At 52.3% G+C, this 20,958-nt stretch overlaps 1 protein-coding gene across 8 annotated transcripts in view; it reads right to left on the bottom strand.

Moving 5' to 3' along the window:
• Positions 1-14,642: 14,642 nt before the first annotated feature.
• Positions 14,643-20,958, bottom strand: part of DAG1 (dystroglycan 1) — a 59,470-nt gene continuing 53,154 nt past the window's right edge. For all 8 annotated transcript variants that reach the window (XM_058558454.1, XM_058558435.1, XM_058558387.1 and 5 more), the window contains one exon: positions 14,643-19,494. In XM_058558454.1, the coding sequence (XP_058414437.1) occupies positions 17,092-19,494 (2,403 nt within the window). In that variant the 3' untranslated portion in view covers positions 14,643-17,091. The remainder of the gene's footprint in view (positions 19,495-20,958) is intronic.

Raw genomic sequence — 20,958 nt, 5'->3', positions numbered from 1 at the left:
CCTGACTGGACATTTGCTGAGATTAAGGGATTGTTGTCCTGTTTAGATGTGATCATGGTGCTGTGGTAATGTTATACAAAGCCCTTATTTCTTAGAAATACACACTGAAATATTGATCATAAAATGTCGGGATGTCTGGAAGTTGTTTCCATGGGATGGGATGTGGGAAGTGAGGGAGATAGATAAACTTAATCAGCCATGAGTTGATGATGGCTGTGGTTGGGCAACGGGAACACAAGAGTTCATTAGCTTATTCTCTCTACTTTTATGTATTTTGAAATTTTCCATAATAAAAAGTTTGCTTCTTTGTTTTTTCAAAGATAGCCTTTCTCTCCCTAATGTCCCCATAACTTTTTTTTTGGATCGGCAGCATCTATCAGTCTTACTAACACTGAGAACAGCTATATTATCAAAGCTGCCCCTCTCTCCCTGGCAAGAAATGCAAAAATGGTTGCGCCCTCTTTGGGTGAAATTTTGACATCATCACCATTCAGATGTCAGATCACTTTAGTACAAACCCCATGACATGCCCCTCATGAGAATCCAGCCACTGGGGTCAAACATGATTTCTAAATGATAAAGGACCATTATTTCCAAACTGACAATTGTATCCTTTCATTTTATCCTTATAAATTAGTCCTCCATTTTCTGCAGCCTGACTGTTAGCTGATATAACAAATCTGACTAATCCCAGACCAGAGATACTATGCCTGCCAAACCAATTTACTTTATTTTTATTTTTTATTGAGATATAATTATGACAAACTGATTTTGAGAAAGGAGCTCTGGGTGTGGTTTTCAGAGCAGCCTTGCTCACGTTCTAGCAAATGACCAGGCTCTCTGTGCCCAGTCACCTTTGGCTCAAGATGTCTCCAGGGCATATGGGCTGGAAGTGAGTGACAGGAAACCTCAGGGTTGATCACGGATTTCAGTGGGTAACGAAAAAGAGGTGCCTAACCTCGTTTGCCCTCCACATCCCTGCACTCGGCCCCATTCTCTGCTCACTCTCCCTGCCTGTGTAGACCACGCTCCTCATAACATTTCTCCCTCCTTCCACCTCCCATAATCCCATTTTTCCAGGTTTCTCCTTCTTTCAAAGTCTGGCTCTGCCTCTCCACTCTTCTCACTTGACAACTCTTCTATAAGCACTGCTTATTTGATACTTCTCAGACACTAGGCTGCCCACAGTGTCACTCCTAGGATCCTTCCATGATTTGGTTCTTCAAGAGTTGTCTGACCAACCAGTCTGTAGGGTTCTCAAGGACAGAGGAGCATTATATACTCTTCCAGACCCTCCACAAAGCCCAGCACAGTGCTTGCTCTTGATACTGATAAATACACCTTGGCTGACTGACTAAAGATCAATTTGCAAATGTCAAAACATGTGCAAGTCCACAGGGCTGATGTAGTTTAGATGAGCTGCCACTGGTCTACATGGCTCCTTTGTGCAATTTTTTTAAAAGGTGCTTTCTGGAGTACTGATAAAGTTCCATTTTGAGCTGGTGATGTGTCACGGGTGTGTGTATAGGTAAAATCCCATCGACTTGAGCACTTCACATCAGGCATACTTCCATAAAAACAAGTGAATGAGGGGCCGGCCCCAGTGGCATAGCAGTTAAGTTTCCACACTCCACTTCAGCGGCCCGGGGTTCGCCGGTTCGGATCCTGGGCGCAGACCTACTCACTGCTCATCAAGCCATGCTGAGGCAGCATCCCACAAAGAGCAACTGGAAGGATGCACAACTATGACATATAACTATCTACTGGGGCTTTGGGAGAAAAAAAGGGAAAAAGGAGGAGGATTGGCAACAGATGTTAGCTCAGGACCAATCTCCCTCAAAAAAAAAAATAATAAGTGCATGAATGAATGAAAGGTGCCCCTTTCTCTAGGAGGATGCAGCCCATACAGGGCATACAGCTTGGAGAGTGGAGCCTGAGACAGAGTTCAGCCTTCCCCGATGGCACTCCTTGGGAAAGGCACAACCTATACAACTGTACATGTGACCCTGAGACCAGAAGCAGAGAGCTTGCCTTGAGGGACTCTCCGATGCCCAAAATGCCATATCATCCAAGTGGGCTAAGAGGTGGCACTATGGGTGTGGGATTCAAGTCAGGCTCTTTAGCCACAAATGCTGGAGCCCAAGTCAGCTCAGTATGAGGATGAAAAGACTAATTCAGCCTGGGGTGACAGGAGGTAATATGCCAACAGGAAAGAGCCAGGAATCAACTCCCCCAGAACCTCAGTTCCATTCTCCTCTGGATTTAGTAAAATGATCTCCCCCTTACCTGACCCTCCACCTACCTCTATGAGGTTTCCAAATGCCCTCAAATTCACAAGCTTGCTTGAACCTGAGCCAATGCTCTCTCCTGAATGGTCAGAAGCACATGCCACAGGGCTTTTTCTTCATCAATGGGCCAATCTGTTCAGCAACATCTCAGAACAGAACATGCTAAATTTGGCATCAGGTACCTGAGACGCTCCGGTGAGAGGAAGTAGAAGCCATTTTGATGCTGAAGAAGAGACGTACCATGGAGGCGCCGTGCTCAGTTGAGGTGCTGTGACAAGCCGAATATCAGCTGGAAGAATAAATCCTATCTCCTAACGGTCCCCAGTCCTGAGCTTTGGTGACAAATAGCCAGCCCACCCCCTGAGCCTGATAGCCATAGGACCTTAGCACCACTGGCCTATGTGTGAGCCTTGCCCACAGCCAGAAGTTAGATTATGTGACTGCTAAATCCAGCAAGAGCCCATGATTCCCCTAGCCCATGGTAGTTCATGGGTCTGTCCTGTAGCAGAAGGCATAGACGGGGTAGAAATGAAACAGTGAAAAGGAATATGAGCAGTAGACCCCAGCCTCCTTCCTGTTCCTCTGAGCTGCCCAAGTCTTTCCAAAATTTCATATGCTTAGTTTTGCAACATCAGATAAGCTACAAGCAAAGGAGCCTGTTTGGTTACCAGAAGAGAAATGTCAAATTCCTCATATAAAGAACTTCCAACAACAAGGTGTTTTTCCATTCAGATGTAGACGCTTTCCCTTGGAGGGAGAGCACTAAAGCCTAGGTGAGCGTCCCTCAAGCTAAAACTCAAACAGCAGCTCAACACACAGCAAAATGGACAGTATTTGCAGTCCTAAGACCCGTATGCTATCCAACTGCATTACTGTAAAAGCTAATGTAAAACGAGGAAATCCCACCTCTAAAAGGGATGCTCACAGGCTGGCCTGTCTGCGGCAGGTTTCAGGCTACTAAGAGCCTTTCATTACTGTTAGTTGTCTAAGAAATGACTTCTGAGGAAATAAACACATGAGAGGCACAGTTGGGCAGCTGAAGAATCAAAAAATATGCTCCCTCACAGTTTATGTGCTCCCACACAGAAAAGCCAAGACAACATTATCAGCAGCTCACATGCAGCCAGAAGCGCCCCCCAGTTTTGCTATTCCTCAGGCCTATTTAGTGTAAAAATAATGCCTTCCATTTTATCCTGTTGTCTCTTGGTAGCTTTCCTGAGTTTTCAGTCTACTGATTTATTATATATTGGCATTCCCTTCCACCGCATTTGCTGCCACTTGATCGTTTTTGTAAGACCTCCACTGGCATACATTTTAAACAAGCTGGTTTCACAGTGTTTGGGCAGATATGTTCTATTTAAAGCATTCTATGTGGGTTTCAGCTTTCCCACTGGTTTGAGGTGGTAATCTAAATCACAAGGCAACAGGAACATATTTGGTGCTAGATGGTTCAGTAGCATTTTTGCTTCACCCCAAAAGTGTTTCACTAAACCTTGGTGAAAGCACATGATCCTGTTAGTACTGTTGAGCCTAAATAAGTACCTTTTGGTGTCCAGTGGCATTTTTCCTGCCTCCAAAGATGATTATAGCCCCTAAATGCCTGAGGAAAGCGCATGACCAAGTTCACGGTTCAACTATTTCCATATCTCTCTGTTCCTGGCAGTGACCCTTATATTCCCTGACAGCCACTCCCATTGTGCTCTTTCCTGGGCCCAACACAATGGACAAATGCAGCCACCAGCAGACAGTGAAGACGTTTTCCATCCCACTGCTCCCCAGTGCAGAGGGACCAGGCTGAGGTTACATAAGCCCCTCCTGAGCCCGGCGTTGGGGGGAAGCGAATTTGGGGTTCGTGACGGAGTCACGGTCTGCAGGCCCCAACTGACCCTGAGCTCACCATCCTGCCTTACCAAGGCGGGGCGGCTAGACAGGGAGGGTCGCTTCCCGCGACCACCTGGCTCACGCCAATCAGGCCGAGTTCAAAGCGCGGCCGGACGTCCGACCTAGCTGTCCAAACTAGATCGCAGGGTCGCGGGTCCCGGCCCCAGCCTCAGGCTGCAGCTCCCCGCCCCCAGGGCACCGCGCCACGCGCTTACCTGCCCGGGCCGGGACCGGGGCCGGGGCCGGGGCCTGGGCCAAGTGGTCCCGCGGTCGCTCGCGCCGCGCCTGCCGCGGGGAGCTGTCCGCCGCCGGGCGGTGCTGAAGGCGGCTTTCCTGCGCCGGGGCCCAGGCCGGGGCCGGAACCTCCGGGAGGCAGCGGCCCGTCGCCAGCGCCGCCCTCCAGGCTGGCCTCGTTGCCCATGGTGGGCAGGCAGGCGGGCGGGGTCTGGGCCGCACTGGGCCCTGGCCGGCGGCTCCCGGGCGACTGCTCACACGCTCGGCACCGCCGCTGCCGCCGCCGCCGCCATCTCCCAGCTCAGCTCGCGGTGCCGCCTGGCGCTGCGCATGCGCTTGCGCGGCCCGCGCACCCCTTCCTTGCACACGCCCCAACCCCCTCCCACGCGCGCGCTCTCGCCCCCCGTGAGGTTGCTTGTCCACGAGCCAGCGGCGGGGTCGCCGGGAAACAGGCAGCAGCGCCAGCGCATGTCCCCTCGGAGACTGTCACGGCCGGCGTGTGCTACCAGGAGCCCAGCGAGGGTTGGCCGGAGAGTTCCACCCAACCAGGATGGAGGGGCACGGACCACGAGAAGGGGCCGTGGGGGCATCGTGCCGTGCCCTGGAGTCAGTGGCGCTTCCTGCCCCGGGGAACTTGTGAGTGAGCGCTCTCCTTTGGATAACCTCAGTGCCCCCAGCTGGCAGGCTTCGTGGGGACAGGCCTCGGAAAAGGACCACCTAAGTGTGGCCTCAAAGGATGTTTAGGAGTTGGAAAGGCAAATGAACAAGGGTATTCAGAGGTGCAAGGTCATGGAAGGACGGAGATATAGGATGCTGGGTGGTAGGGGGGAAGGCCAGCTGAGGAGTGGAGACTTCATCCAGGTGGCGATGGGAACCATCTGGGATTCACTCTGAGGCCTGGTCCCACGGGACAGGAGTCTCAGGAAGCTCTCCTGGGAAAGGTGGAGGGTGTGTCAGGGCTGGCCTGAAGCCCGCTGGAAGCTGCCTCAGCAGGTCCTGGGACACTGACCTTGGGGATGGGGAAGAGGAGTTGATATTTCTACGAGGCCTTGAGCTGTGGCTCCCAGGGACTGTCTAAATAGGAGCTGCAGGCTGCCTCTGCATTAACCTGTGAGCTCACCAAAATATTTTTTCATTACCTTACTTTTACAGACAATAGTGTTTGCACACTACTCAGGATGGTCTGCCTCATGGCTTCTCACACAAGTCTGTGCTTTCCTGAGGGAGAATATTTCTTTTATTTATTTGTTTTTTGAATCTTTCTGCTTTGCTTTTTTCAATATGCAGTTTTTTGGTTTTTTTGTTTTTGTTTTGAGGAAGATTGGCCCTGAGCTAACGTCTGTTGCCAATATTCCTCTTTTTCTTTTTTCTCCCCAAAGCCCCAGTACATAGTTGTATATCCTAGTTGTAGGTCCTTCTAGTTCTTCTGTGTGGGATGCTGCCTCAGCATGGCTTGATGAGCGGTGAATAGGTCCGCACCCAGGATCCGAACTGGTGAACCCTGGGCTGCTGAAGCTGAACATGCGAACTTGACTGCTATGCCACAGGGCCGGCCCCAGAAGAATATTTCTTAGAAGATCCACACTATATTCTAAACTATTCCTGGCTTCATAAATCATGGCCGTGTAGAAGAACTTGAGTAAACTTGGACTCATTTTACAAACCCATTTAATTCTCCTAATGATGAGGAATATATCAAACGGGATGTCAGCAGTTCTAACCTGAGCTGGAATAATCCAGGGATCCCAGTGAACACTGATAGCCAGGCTGATGGACAGACCTTAGCTAGGCCTTCCCTGTGCACTTTGTGCTGCTCCTCCCAACCTTTGGGATGGAGCTTCCATAAAGCCTGGACTTGCTGACTGTCTGACTGTGACTGCCTGGGATGATGAGAGCCTCTCTGCCTGTGTTATGATGATCTTCACTGTGTTTCCTCCTGTGTTTGAATCATTTTTGTGAGTGTCTGGTGACTACATGTACATATCTAGGCTCCACAGGGATCAATGTCTCAGCCCTGCAACTTCCCAAATGTGACCGTAGCAACTGATTCAGGCTCACCTAGCCTCCATTTTCTACTCTGCAAAGTTATGATAATAACTAGCCCCTCTAAGATGGGGGGTTGTGAGAGTGGAGTGGCTGATGTAGGTAAAACACAAAAACAAGTACCTGGCATACACATGACCAACTTTATTATTATTTGTCTCTCTGGGGGTGGTCTGGGATTTGGGGGTTTTGTGCCACACCTTTTCTCCTGGGGAAGAACATGCACACAGGCACTGTGGGCAGGCCAATGACCTGACGTTAGCCTGACTCAGGCTCTGCTGGCTTCACAGACACCAGTCTGTGGCTATTTGGGCTACTTGGAAGCAGGGGAGAGAAGGATGCTTGTTTTCTGTTTTTTTTAGAAGCCACCGAAGCTATGACTTGCCACAGATTTAAATAAATATGCTCCTGGTTCCAATGGGGGTAATTAGCCCTACCCAGCCAGTGGGCCTGGGGAGTTGCCCCCCTCAGAGTGGATTCCTCAGAGAAGACCTCCAAGTTTTCTGCTGCCTTGGTGACAAAGGACACAGTACAGGACACAGTGGACCCAGGAGGACCTGGAAGTGTGGGTTATTGGTACTCCTACCTTCCTTTCAGACTCTCCCAGTTTCTCTGGGAAACATCCCCAGGAACATGCCTGCCCTGTTCACATCCACCCCTGGCAACCAGCCCAGGGACTCCTGCTGGCCATGGGATGGTGCTGGCCTCTGGCTGTCTGGGGCTCTGATTCAGTCTCCCATTTTTATTCACTGTTCCAGTGGTTGTTTCCTTCCTCTTGACCTAGACTGAGGGCTCCTCAACAGCAGGACCTTGTCTGACTTGTCCTATCCCCTAGGCTGGCCTTCAGTAGGGTCTCAGGGGCTGATGGTTGGGCTGGGTTCTCCAAGTGGCTTTGAGGATTTCCCACACCTGCACTTCCAAGGGGCTTCACCAACCACCAGGCTTAAAAGCACCCCAGAGGGACCTTTGTCTGTAGCTCCTGCATCACTGCATTTAGGTTGTTGACTTAATAAATAACAGGGAGGGTACTGAGGTTTTCTCCAGAGTTGTTCCTGGTGGAGGGGTCATAGATGAGCTGTCTACACTTACGTAGAATTCACTGGGCTTGACTGTTCTTTATGACAAGTGAATGAAAAAATCTCTCAGTTTATGCAAACCAGCTGTGTGGTATGCCTGGTACCATTTCCTCCTGGGTCCAGCTGCTGCCTGGCTGTTGCCTGGCCAGGGACAGGATGAACCTGGAGACCCTACAGAGTTTCCCAGCCCCCTAAACTTCACTTGCCAAAGGTTATCTTCTTCCCACTTCAGTGTGATATGTGACACATTGCAGTCATTTTGGAGAAAGGCCAGATGGAAGGAGAATTAGTCCACATGCCCAAATGGAACTGATGGATGGACACATGTCCACTTCTCCAGTCTGTGCTCTCAAACACTTGTAGAAGACCAGAGGGAAAATGGAATCAGAAACAAATCCATCCAGGTAGGAAAAAGCCCAGTCGGAGTCAGCTCATTGCTGGGATTTCTGGAAATGATTAGTCATTGGAAGGCAAATCTTGGGATAATGAAGAGACGCAAGACCCCAGGAGCTGCACCTGGATGCCACCTGGGCCATGGACAACATGCAGATGAGCCCCAGGAAGGTGAGGAGGAGCAGACTGCAGACTCTGGGGCTTTCCTGCTTCCCCACACAGTCCACTTCACCCTGGGCTGCTACTTTCAGTGTGGCGACCTTCAAAGGGAGGCTCAGCATCCAGATGAAGATGCCAATGAGGGTGAAAAACAACGGCAAACTTTGCACGCAAGAAGAGGAGGTACAGAGAGTGGAGGTGGAAGAGAATGAGGAAGGATGACGGAGGACAGTTCTGGATGATGTGGTGCCATGGGATTTGGTCTCTTGCAGAGAACCTGGGAGAGCCAGCTCCTGTCTATAGGGCCCCCTAAGCTCTGCACTCTTCTTTTTGTTGTATTGCTGCTGAGGCCTGTTCCACCTCCCAATGAGAAGCAACTCAGGAAACTGACTCCCTGTCCCCACTCCATCTCTGGGATGGCAAAACAAAAATGAAGAGGAAGGAAAGAAGCCCAAAGAAACAGAGGGTTTCTCTCCTGGCTGAGGTTTGTCAGCACCACCCACTAACATGGGGAAAAGGCAGCTCTCTAAACAAGCCTCAGGCTGGTATGAGGCTACAAACACGAGACCCGATCTTGGTCCTGCTCAGCAGCCCACCTGGGCTGGCCTGGGCAACCTTGCTTGTGTACTAAGGTCTTCAGCTGACCCGTGGCCCTCGGTGGAGTAGGAAAAGGGAACAGAGCTGGAAAGTATAGAATTTGCTTGATGCCTTGTCTGCATAATTCCTTTCCTGTTGCAATGTGCAAATCTTTACTTGAATTATGTGAAAAAAGCCAGTAAAAAATCATCAGAAACTTTTACCACCAGCCTAACCCCACTGCCCATGCACTGCTCCCAAGAAAGCTAATTAAACCCCATTGCTATTAGAGTTGTGTGCTTCCAAAGGCTTGTTGTGACAAGAAAAAATAATGAAGCCATGGTTTCTCCAAGTTGTAAGCATCCAAGTAAAAGCATGCTGCTTTCCTTGCCCCTCTGCACTCCCCCAGATAGGCTTCCCGGCTGGCTTTGCCTATCTCATTCAGGCATGCATGCACTCATTGTCCTTCAGCCAGTGCATATCCAACTCCTACTCAGTGCCAGGCACAGAGAAGACTGGGACCTCTCCTCAAGGAGCTCAGTTTGCAGGAGAGAGACAGGCACACAAATTGTTTCCCATAAACTACAGAAAATGCCACCTCAATACATATTGCAATCCTTCCCATTAGGATCCCAGTTCCCATGGAATTCCTTCCACCTACCTCTGTTCCATGGATGTGAGGGGGAGGGACAGGCCCAGTGGAAAGTCATGCCCTTATGCCCTCTCCTAACCAGCCCACATGTCCTACCCCAGGCAACAGAGGTTCAGACATGACTTGGACAGTTCAGGGGAAGGGGCAGCTTGCTCAGCCCTTCCCTCAGGCTCAGTTCCAGATGTCTTCAGGGAAGTCTCTTAGAGGGGGCCCTACCTCCTGACCCCTCTGTGGCTCTGCTACTGCAAACCTAAGCACATTACTGAGAATCACCCCTTACCACCAGGGATTTCAGGCCATGTGACATAGCCACTCTCTCCACTGAGCTTCGTCTTTGTCCTGATCAGAGTGGAATGTGATAGGGCTTTTTGCCCTGTCATCTTACTGAGTGCCCAGGAAGCTTCCAGGAGTCATCAGAAGAGTTTCTACCTTCCATGAAAGATGGATAGCATGAGGCAGGGTCTCTGATGGTGAAGGAAAATCCTTATGGCAAGTAGAAAGGTCCATAGTCCCTTAGACCTCTGCTAGCATCTACTAGGATGTATGATTTCAATTCAGTTAAATTAAATTTTAGTTAAATTTGGCACTTTTGAGCCCTAGACCAAGGACAGCACCATGCTAGGCCCCAAGGATGCAGCAGAACCAAGAATGTTGAGCCTACTCTACCCTCACTGAGCTTGCAATCTCCAAGTCTGGCCTTTGCTTGGCTGCTGCTCAAACTAGACCCTGAACCTGGAGGGCTTGACTGCTGATCCTCAGTGCAGAACTGCTGTCCTGCCCTGCAGCGGTGGGTGTAGCCAAAGCATCACCAGGCCAGGCTGTGAGGGCTGAAGTCACACTCAGGCATCAGGGTTGTCTGAGGAGCACCCTCCCTGCCTCCTCCAGGTTCTGGGCTGGGTAGCAGCAGGTATCAGTTGACTGCAACATCAACATCAGTGGGTTACCACTGCTAGTTATGTATTAATAACTCCTCCAGCTAGGAGGCCTGGCATGGGCATCAGCTTTCCAGGAAGGTGGTCTTTCTGACAATGAGTTGAAAGTGCAGATTGCAGAATTCAAAGTAAGGCTGGACAAAGGACATCCTCCATTTGCCATCAAGAACAGAAAGACCATGTGTTCAGCTGAGCCTGCCCTCCCATCTTTGCTGATTCCAACCAAGCCCACCCTCCATCCCCTAATCTGCTCTAGGGATCTTCTTGGGGCTCACGGGTGGCTATGTCCCTCTCCTAGCCCTGTCTGGCCCAGGGCCCGAGGAGGCTGGAGGTTCAGGAGTAAGCTGTTGTGCTGCCTAGGACCCAGGGCAGGGCTTGAGGGGCACAGTGGTTGCAGAGTCAGACCCACTGGGGTCACACTGGATGCTTCCTCAGCCTCTCATTTGCACTCTTAATAATTGTACTGGACACAAGAAGGCAGAGCTGCGCTCCGTCTATATCCATATATACCACATGCTCCTCAAACAAGAGCAGGACTCCATCCCCTTGAGCATCCCCCAAGCCCAGGTCCTTGCGCAGCCCAACCAGGCTCATGTTCCCTGAGGCTGAGTTCACCAAGGACAAAGCTGGTCCTCTCCCCCAGGCACACCCAGAGACAAGCTGATGCCACCTCCCAGCAGGACCTCCCCACCTCTGCCATCATGGGTTGGAGCCAGTCCCTTTCTTCACCTTTCTCTCCCAAGACCTTTTGCAACAGAGGTGCTGAGGGAAGTGGAGAGTGATCCCTGGAAATGGAGCTGGCCTGACCTGAGCTCACCGCCATTTCGACAAGTCCCAAACTTGAGCTTTGCCCTCTACAGCCTGTGGCTGGGACAGCACAAGGACAGAAGGCAATAGTACCCTCAGCCCTGGCCCTGAGAGCCCTGGCCAGCTGCCAACTGAATGTTCCCTTCTGTCCTAGTCAGTGCCCAGGGCTGTGGAGACAGCTTTGGGCAAAGTACTCCCTGGGGCTTCAGTGTGCCCCCACTCCAGGGTGGACCCAGAGAAAGTGAGTCAGCTGCCCCATCCCCGTCAGCTTCCAGTGCCAAGAGTCTTCCCCCAAGGACACAGACTAGAGGGACCCATAACCACACAACTGGAGACGCCTGGCTTCCATCCAGGACCCTCCCGGATCCCACAGTACTTTAGGCCCTGCCCTCCGGAGCTCTAAGCCTGGAGGAAGGAGAGACTGGGGAGCATCCAACAAGCTCTGAGCCATACTGTGTGCAGGCTCCGCGCTGGCCTCCATGCACGAAGCCTGGAGGCATACAAAAACTAAAGCGAAGGAATGAGCAAAGGAAGGGTCCTCATTGCTCCCGCCTACATACATCTCAATTTACTGGCGGGGCCCCAGGAGTGGAAGCCTGGGTCCCAGACTCGCCCCTCCTATTCCCTGCCGCCTTCCCTTTCCGAGGGAGTCTGGCTCCAGCGAAAGGCAGATTCCGAACGCCAGCTACACTTGCCACAGACCCTCAGGGTCTGTGCAGCAGTGGCTAAACGAGAAAAAACCGGCCCAGCTGCACCGCCAGTCCGCAGCCTAGCTGGGAGCGGTTCCCCGCCGCCTGCTCAACGTCGTAACCCGCCCTCCCCTAGGTCTTAGTCCAGTCTGTGGCCGCCTCAGCTCCGCTCTAAGCCGCGTTCCGCCGGATCCTCCCCGCGAGGACTTAGCCGCCCCCACATCCGGCCCCTCCCAGCTCTGACTCTCCCAACGCCAGCTGCGTTACTTAACCCCGCCCACAGCCCGACTCGTCAGCCCTGCCCAGCGCTGGCAGGCTTCCTTCTGCCTCTGGCGCCACCTCCTGGGAGCCTGTGGGTACTCTCCCTCTCTTAGGCCCAGAGCTGCTGGCAATTTGCTCTCTGCTGTACTCACCCGGGGGGCACCTGGAGCACCTCCAAGGTTCAGAGGTGCCCCCATCACGACCCTGAACCCACCCAGGGCACCATCCTGGCCACACGGAGCCTTCCATAGGGACATGAACAGACCAACTTGGCTCCACTCCAGCTGAGACTCCAAGGTCACTGCCACCAAAGCTGGGGGCGCAGTGGAGCTAGTGAGAGCCCCAGCGGCCAGGTCTCTGTGCTGCCCTTGACCCAGGCTGCCCTCAGGCGGGCCCCTCCTGCAGGAGCACCCCACCCCCAGCAGATGGGAACCCTGACTTTGAATCTCTTGCCCTATCTTCTCTGGGTCTTTTAGGGTCCCCATAAGGGAAAGGGTACCCAGCATTCCCCAGTGGGCACTTCCAGTAATTCTTTGCTGCTCTACAATATGAACAAAATTTTACAATCAGAAAAAAACCTCAAGTGTTTAGGTCACACTTAGAATTGAACCTGCCCTGCACTAGCCACAGGACCTGGACACTTGCCCTCTCTGGGCCTCAGTCACCTTGCCTCAAGATGGTGATTGAGGAGGTAAGCAAAGCAGGAAAAGATTAAGTCATTAGCTGATTGGTATTTTTAAGATATAGTAATATATAGAGAGGAATGAAGCTCACTCTCAGAAGACTGATGCTTTAGAGGAGCTAGGGAAGGGCCTTGCCTAGGAGCTTTTTCATCCTGTTAGGAACAAGTAGAGGCCAAGCTGGGAGCTGCAACAGGGCAAGTCATGTGGAACCTCCAGTCCCCACCAAACTGGTGGTATTCTAGAGGTCTAGGTTGGCAAGGAGGTCCTAGATGCCCCAATATTCCCCAGTAGCCCTGGCCCAGGCCTGGCTCAAAGATCTTGGCCCAAGGCAGTGCCTTTATACCAGGAGACAATGCAGATTCTTCTAGCCTCGCTTGGATTCTCTGCCCCTTTTACAGGCAGACACGTTGGGAGTGACTTTTCATCCCAATTCCATCCCTCAGTTCCCAGGGTGTCTCAGAACCCCTTGGAGACCCAGTGCTGTCCCCACCTCACAGACAGGAAAGCCAGGCCAGAGAGATCCCAGGAACTTGCCCTGGGTCAGAGGCAGATTCCCGTAAGTCTGACAGCCTCCTCTCCCTTCCTCTACTGTGTCCCTTCCTTCCTGCCCCTTCCCTCCACCACCCCCTCTCCAGCTCAAAAGGCCTGAGTAGACAGTCCCCACCCCACCAAGGCGAGGTTAGAGACACCTGGCAGGAGTGTTGGGAAGCAGGGGTATGCCAGGCCAAACAGTAGATACTCCCAAAGAAAAGTAGGGCAGGGCAGAGGCCTGAGGTCCTGTGGCTTCTCTTCCTGCCCTGCTGACCTTACTGTTCTCTGCTGAAAACAGGGATCCCTTTACTTGAGTCCAGGACAGTGAGTCCACTCATAACCCAGTGGATTCAGGTTAAGCAGAAGTTCCTGAGGCCCAGAGCAAGGGCAGAGTCATTTCCTGGGCCCTTGCTGCTAGGCCTTAGGGGGTGAGGTACGTGTCCCTAAACACATACTGGGGACAGCCTTTCTTGACACTTATCAGTGTGGTATTCCACAAGTAGTTATTTGACCCTCAACAACTCCCCATTCTGGGACTCAGCTCTATCTGCAACATGGGACCAGTCTTTACTCTGGGTCCTGGGAAGGTTGCGAGCAGCGACGCAGCCTGGGGGCTGGAGGTGGACCCTGTGGGGGTGGGGGTGAGCCCAGAAGAGGTACCAGTTGTTCTGTGACCAATGGCCCCGGATCCTACCTCTGAAGACACAGCTGCTGCATCCCCTGCTACCCACACCCTGGGCAGTGTTCCAGGACAACCCAGCCCCTTCCTGGCACTAAGTCATAATAAGCCTACCCAGCTGGCCTGTCCATCCCAGACAGGGCACTTAGGGGCAGGCTCCCAGAATCTATAGGCCCAACGAGAGCAGAACGGCCTGCTGTTTTCCCCTTTTCTCCACTCCAAGGCCAAGGCCAAGCCTGCCTTGAGACTACCTGGGAGACTGGCAAGCTCCAAGCCCACAAGGCAGTGGGGGCAGGAGCTGGAGCCAGAGGAATCCCTAAGTCCCCATTTTTGCAAGGGCTCAGCCTGAGAGACCCTTGCCCAGGAGCTGCAGGGGCTAACCCACTCTGGGGCAGACAACCTATGGCAGGACCTTTCCCACCATCCTCCCAACCCACCCAGTCTCACTGGGTTTTCTGCCCCCGCATCCCACCCTACAGATGAGGAGACTGAGGCTCAAGGAGACTTGTCTCAGCTGACTCAGGCACTAAGGAAGGCTCACGTGTTGGCAGAGCTTCTGGAGCACACACCCACCCTTCCCAGGGGACAAAGAAATGGTAAGGTTGTGGAAGCTATCAGGTCAGCTCCTTAAAGGCCACCACTGAGTGGGCCTGGCTGGGTCCCCTCCCCTCTTCCCTCTGTCACATGGACTCCAGCTCCCCACCACTTATGTCCCAGAATATGTAGGGGCCAGGGAAATAGATGCTTGGAGGCAACGGTATTGTAATAAAGACGCTGCTTTTATTTAGTTTGATATGCTTCTATACAGAATGCTGAAAACACATCTTAAAATCATATAGAAGGAAATAAAAACACGTCAGTGGTTGGTGAACACTTGAATGTGAGATTGGCTCTCTGTCTCACCGAGTCCACTGGCCATCGCCTGCCTGGTGCTCAGGGGAGGAGGCTGCCTCCAAGGGCAGTGTTGCTATTATTATTCTGTTCACTGCCCCATCCACTCCAGTTGCTATGGCAACAGGCCATCCTGGGCCAGCCATGTCTCTGAGTGGCAATGACCAATGGTGGGGTTGCTAGGGGCAATGGAGCTGTTTGGAAGGCCTTTCAAAGCCCTCACCTGGAACACTGGCAATTGTTTATTTTTTGACGAGGTCATCAAAAATAATCTCACAGGTCAGACCCCACTTGTGCTCCTGACTCCTGACTCCGGGGCACTGGGGAAATTCCAGCTTGGATCATGGCTTGGAAGCGCTAGGCCCAGTCACCATAAGTCCGCTGAGCCCTCATCTACAGGATCCTCCCATAGGGGCACTGCTTACTCGGCAAAGCTCACTTGGTACTGGCCAGCACTGCTCACTCGAGTATCCCACTGGGGGCTGGGCAGGGGAGAGGGGGTGTGCCCTGTGGGAGAAGGCACAAGGGGAGCCCCCCACCACCACCACCGACTGGCCCTCCCCTCCTGAGGCAGCACACATGAATCCTCTGCAAAAACGGTCGATATGGCTTAGAAGTAGCTGCTTGGTGTGCAAAGGGAGCCTGGGTCCACCCACCCACCCTCAATCACGGAAGGGATACATTATTGCAAAAGGCATTCCTCCCTAAAAGGTACCCAAAATAACTCTCAGACATCAAGAATAGTCATGCTCAAAATGGTTTTTTCCAAAGGAGGAGAATCAAAACAGAGTGGGTGCCCCTGAGTCACGAGGCAGGGATGCAGATGGACGGATGGACGTTCTGCTAAAAAAGGCAAAAGAAGCCCCAGTGTAATTCCAGAATTTAAACCGTTAGGAAAAGAAGGGGGGAAAAAATCAAAATGAGCAAAGCCGTCAGTTCCATGGAATCAACACTAAGAGCTTGTAGAAACTGCTGTAAGCATCACCATTTTTAATTTTTTTTTAATAAAACAATTTGAGGCTGTATAAAAACTTTAGTAAAAAATTAGCTTTGAGAGCCCACAGATTTTTACTATGAACTATTACTGGCACTCCTCCCCAGCCACCAGACCTTTCCCAGTCGTTCAGGCCCAAGACCTGGGAATGGAGCGCCAGAGAAGAGGGGTGGGGTGGGTCAGGGTGGGGCTGTGGACTGCTGGGACAAAGCGGCCAAGGTCAAGTGAGGAAAGAGTATCACATGACATAAAAATATTGCATTTTCACCAAAATGTCCCCCACTGAGTGTTTCAAAAACCATGATATTCCTTTTAGAAGGGGGAAAAACACACAGAAGAAGGGTAAAAGAAAACAGGTTGATGTGGTCGAATCCCTCGACCTCCCCAGGCACCCCCACAAGCAGCTGGCCCACCCTGGAGCACCTAGGTTGGGGGCCACGGCCACCACTGCCTCTTGGAGTCCCCTTTCCATAGAAATAAAGACCCCTTGGTGGTGGGCCACTAGCGTGCATGAGGTGGGGGTGTGGATGTCCACAGCCCAACGCCCCTCCAGCTTCCAGCCCCTGGCAACAGTGGGAAAGCAAGCCCAGCACCAGGGCCCTGGCCCTTGAGCCAGGGCCGGGAGGCCCCCAGTCAGGCTCTGGGGTATCAGAGCAACCAAGTTTACATAGTGTGAAAAAATAGGATTCCTTTGATAAAAAATACTGTCCCTTGGTCTTCTCTAAGTTTGAAACACCCTGGGAGCTTATTTTTAGCAAAGCAATTTCCCACACCCACCCCAAAATTATACATACAAGTTTAGGTAAACAGCAAATTAAATGTAAAAACTTAACCTTAACTTCTGAAAGTCCTTTGAATTTAATCTTTAGCTACTGTTTTCCATGTTACATCCTGCAGCTAGACACACGTGAATAGAAAAAACAGTACAGTTAGTGTTAAAGGCAAAACGCAGAGAGCCGGGAGGCCACCCAGCACTGCCTGCGAGTTCATTCACGGTTCCTCGCTCCCTCCATCTACCTCTACTCCAAACGGTGCTTTCAGAGTCAGCCATCAAAAACGCAGCGAAGAATTTTCTATGAACAAACAAAAAGCTGTTAGGCAAAAAATAAAAGTAAAAATGTCCCCAAAGTCTCTCTAGCTGCTTTGGGGTTTAGGAGGACCAGAAAGGGCAGGTTTGTCCAGGCTCCATGTGTGTCAGTGTGTGCTAGGTCAGGTGTCGGCTCCCAGTGGGCAATGGTCTGCAGGCCACCGGTCTCCACAGACAACACCATGTTGTCTCCAGGGCCCTGCCCCACCCCTGCCTCCACCTAGGCGCTTGTGGGTTAAGGGGGTACGTAGGGAGGGGGCGACCGGTATGGGGTCATGTTCTTCGGACGGGAGCCCTTGCCCTCCATGGGGGCTGTGAAGGGCGGAGGGGGCTGGTAGGGAGGCGCATTGGGATCTTCATCCCGCAGGGGCGTGTACTCTCCCACAGTGTCCTGGTTCAGAGGGGTGGTCTCGGGCACGCTCTGGTTGGGGTACTCAGGAGGGGGTAGGGGGGCTTTTTCTTCCTGCAGGATGAGTGGCATGCTGGAGGAGGGTGGGGGCTTGGAGTCGTCCAGCTCATCTGCAAAGATGATAGGCACTCCCTTCTTGATGAAGGTGGCCTGGTCCTCAAGGGTGAGCTTGCCCTTCCGCTTCTTGCGATAGCAGATCATGGCAATGATGCCAGCGATGAGCAGAATGGCTGCGACCACCACGGCCGGAATGACCGTGTGCAGGTAGACATCATCCTCGCTGCTCTTCTCAGGGTCCCTATCCGGCACCTCCGTAGGTGGCACCTCTGAGGGCACCCTCTTGGGTGGTGCCACAGGGATAAACTGTAGATGCCGGCAGCTGCCAGAGCCCGTCACAGCAATGCTCATGGCCTTGAAGTCAGGCTCCAAGGCGTTAGAGAAGGCGGCCCGAGGTTTCCCATCATCCTCAGCAATCCTCCGGCTCAGCCCCGTGATCTGCTCCTTGGGGCAGGGCTCCAGGGGCAGTGTGTTGTTGGTCCATTCCACCACGATGGAGCCCCGGGTGATATTCTGCAGTGTGATGGTGCTGCAGTTGCGGTCCCCAAAGGCGAAGGCCAGCTTCTTCACCAGGCCAATCTTCTTATGGATGTCATTCACCACTGGTGCTGGGTCACCCACAAACTTGGCCTTGAACCGCGCGGGAGCCTTGTCTCCTTGAGGGCGCCTGTGGACATGGATCTCGAAGGCATCCACAGCTGATAGGCCCCCCTTGTCTGTGGCATGCATGAAATACTCATGCTTGCCCACATGGCTGCTGTCAGGCAGGCCATACATGAGCTGGCTGTTGCTGTTGAACTGTACCCAAGACTTCTCACCTACCAGCTGCTGCTCCCGAAGCTTCAGGGTCAGCTTCAGCTTATCAGTGGTGGTGTCTTCATTGTCGTAGAAGGTGTCTGATGGGATCTTCACCTCAAAGTAGGTGCCAACCCAGACATCCACTCTGTCGATATGGTTTTTGAGCTCTGGGCGCTGGTTGGGTTCTCCTCCACGGGACACCCCACTGGTGGTGGTGCGGACGCGAGTAGGTGGGGAGGCAGTTTCCAATCTGGTGATGGGAGCTTTGGTGGTGAGCCTGGGCACCGGTCGGGGTGTCCGTGGCTTCTTGGTCGGTCTTCGAGTTGTGGTGGTTGAGGAGTCAGTAGAAGGTGTGGCTGGTTTTGGCGTGGATACTCGTGGCTTCTTCGTGGTAGTCGTGGGAGGTGCAGCAACCGCTGTGGGCTCCACATAGCCAGGAATGGTCATTGTTGGGCGGAGCTGGCCAGAAACCATGGTGCCAGCTTCTGACACTCGTGTGGGCTGGATGGGGCCTAGGGTTGGAGTCTGAATGATGGCACCTCGAGTCCGAATGGTGACTGTGGGCTTCCCAGGAACAGGATCCCTGACTGGAGGAGCCATGGTCTCTGTTGGAGGGGCAATGGCTGGAGATGTGGGCGTGGGCACAATCCTGGATGGTGGCTCCTGGATGGCTGTGGTTGGGGGCCCAATGGCAGTGACAGGTGTGGGTGTGGCATAGATCTGCCTCCGGATGCGTTTGGGGAGACGTGGCTTCTTGTTGGCGATGTGCCAACCCACCACGGGGTAACCAAGCTGAGCAGACATAGCACCCTCCCTAGCAGGGGCCTCCACACCATGAATGTCAGGCACAGTGTTCTGGTTCAGGGAGCAGCCCAGCTTCCAAGAGAGCAAGGCCCCATTCTCTACCACTTTTTTTGCATTTCCCGGCCCAGCCATGAAGGCCGACATGTCAAACAGTCTGTTATTTACCACTGGCACCAACTTCATGTTGTGAGGCTCCACTTCTGAGAAGCTCTGCATCCTGTACAGGAGGTCGATCCTTTGCTTTGGGGTCATCTTGGTGAGGTCAGCATCCAGAATTACCGTCAGGACAGTCACAGGCTCATCAGTAGCACAGGCAGATGACACCACCTCACCAGGGTCTGGTGATGCTGCCCGCAAGGACTGTGGCTCGCTGTGGTCTTCAGGGTAGACCTCGATAGAAAACACGCTGGAGGTCTGGGGGATGTGGCTCCCGTTGGCCCCCAGCAGTTCAGTGCTCACTGTAATGTAATGCACACCCTTATCGATGTCAAGGGGGAGACCCTCCAGGGTGTGGCTCTCCGGGTCCCAGTGCAGCCAGGATGGCAAGGCCTCCTTCCCCGCCGCTGACACCTAGAAGAGACACCAGCATGAGTTAAGTGCTACTGTCACTGCATAACCTGAAAATGATCACAAGAGTTAACCACTGGCCTAGCCTGAACTGTGTGATAGGCTTCAAGTATAATTCAGAATTTCGCTCAAGTCACATGCCTGGCTTCGAGTGCCTCTCCTGCCCAGAAGTGGAAATGCACACAGGTCTGGGTGCAAGGGACAACTCAATGTCCGCGAATGACTGACTTTACAAACACCATGTTACATTCAAGGACAGTGGGGCACATCCGGGTAGCAAATACAGTTAGTTGTATCTAATGCCTTAATTAACCCTGCTTTTCAAACCTCAAGAAAAATTATGGGGGACTGGAAACAACTATTCTAGAACAGCGTTTATCAAAGGCATTCCAAGGAGCTCTGGTCTCTCAAAAAGAGAGTTCTATAGTCAACTAAGATTTGGAAATGTACAGAGCCCACCTCTGCCCTTGGAGAGCCCAAGCAGAGAAGCAGGCCCGAGGAGCTCATCCCCTTATTCCACCCAACAGCACCTCCCAGACTTATTTCAGGGTGGAAGTCCTTTTCCAAAGGGACATAACTGGTAATACTCCAAGCATCCAAGGGAATGCCACCAGAAAAACTTCCACCATCATCTGACAAGGGGGAAACAAGATCTGCCTCTTGCCCAGGCCCCATCTATGACCTCTCTCACATTGGGGAAACACCTACGCCTGCCCCAGTGCAAGGAAGGTGGCACCAACTCTCTGGTCTGCCGGAAGGCACTCTAAGTTCCACGGTCCTGTCCCATCAAGTCCAGAGACACACTGGCCAATAGATGGCATGACTTTACTGCCAGCCTCAGTCCAGGGATTGCCCTTAATGGCCATTGCTTGTGAGCAGAGGGACACTAAAATACTTCCCTCCCTGTAGCTGAAAGGCCAGAGCCATGCCTGCTGGGCTCCCCAGTGGCTCTAGTTCCTTGGGCTTCTTCCTGCCAAAAGCCAGATACCTGAGTGTTGGGGAAGAGACCCCAAGCTTGTACCTGATCTTCCGAGCCAGGACGCAGGTATCCAGGCAATATGCCATTCCATTAACCTTATCAGAGACTAGATACTTACCTTCCTATAAACAGGCTTCCTACCTCCAGTAAAAACCCATGAGAACACATCTGACATTATTAGGAATTACTACTATTGGGCTTGTTCTTTACTGATGCTCTATAAGCCACTGAGTTCACTGAGGGTCTGAGAACGGTATTTTTTTTGTGACACGACATTCCATCAACTCTAAGGTACACCATCATCCATTTAATGCACCACTAAGAATCCCCCAGCCCGTCATTCACCACCCACTGCAAACACAGGCAACATTAGAAATGGCAAAATATCTATAAACATGGTGTCTTCAAATCCACGAGAAACACTAAATATATTCTTCCTTTAAAATCTTTTTTAGCTACAAAAATAATACTTATTTCAAACATCTTGG

The sequence above is a fragment of the Diceros bicornis genome, chromosome 2 (assembly GCF_020826845.1).
Source record: "Diceros bicornis minor isolate mBicDic1 chromosome 2, mDicBic1.mat.cur, whole genome shotgun sequence".
Lineage (NCBI taxonomy): Eukaryota > Metazoa > Chordata > Mammalia > Perissodactyla > Rhinocerotidae > Diceros > Diceros bicornis.
This window is presented reverse-complemented; position numbering and strand designations above follow the sequence as displayed.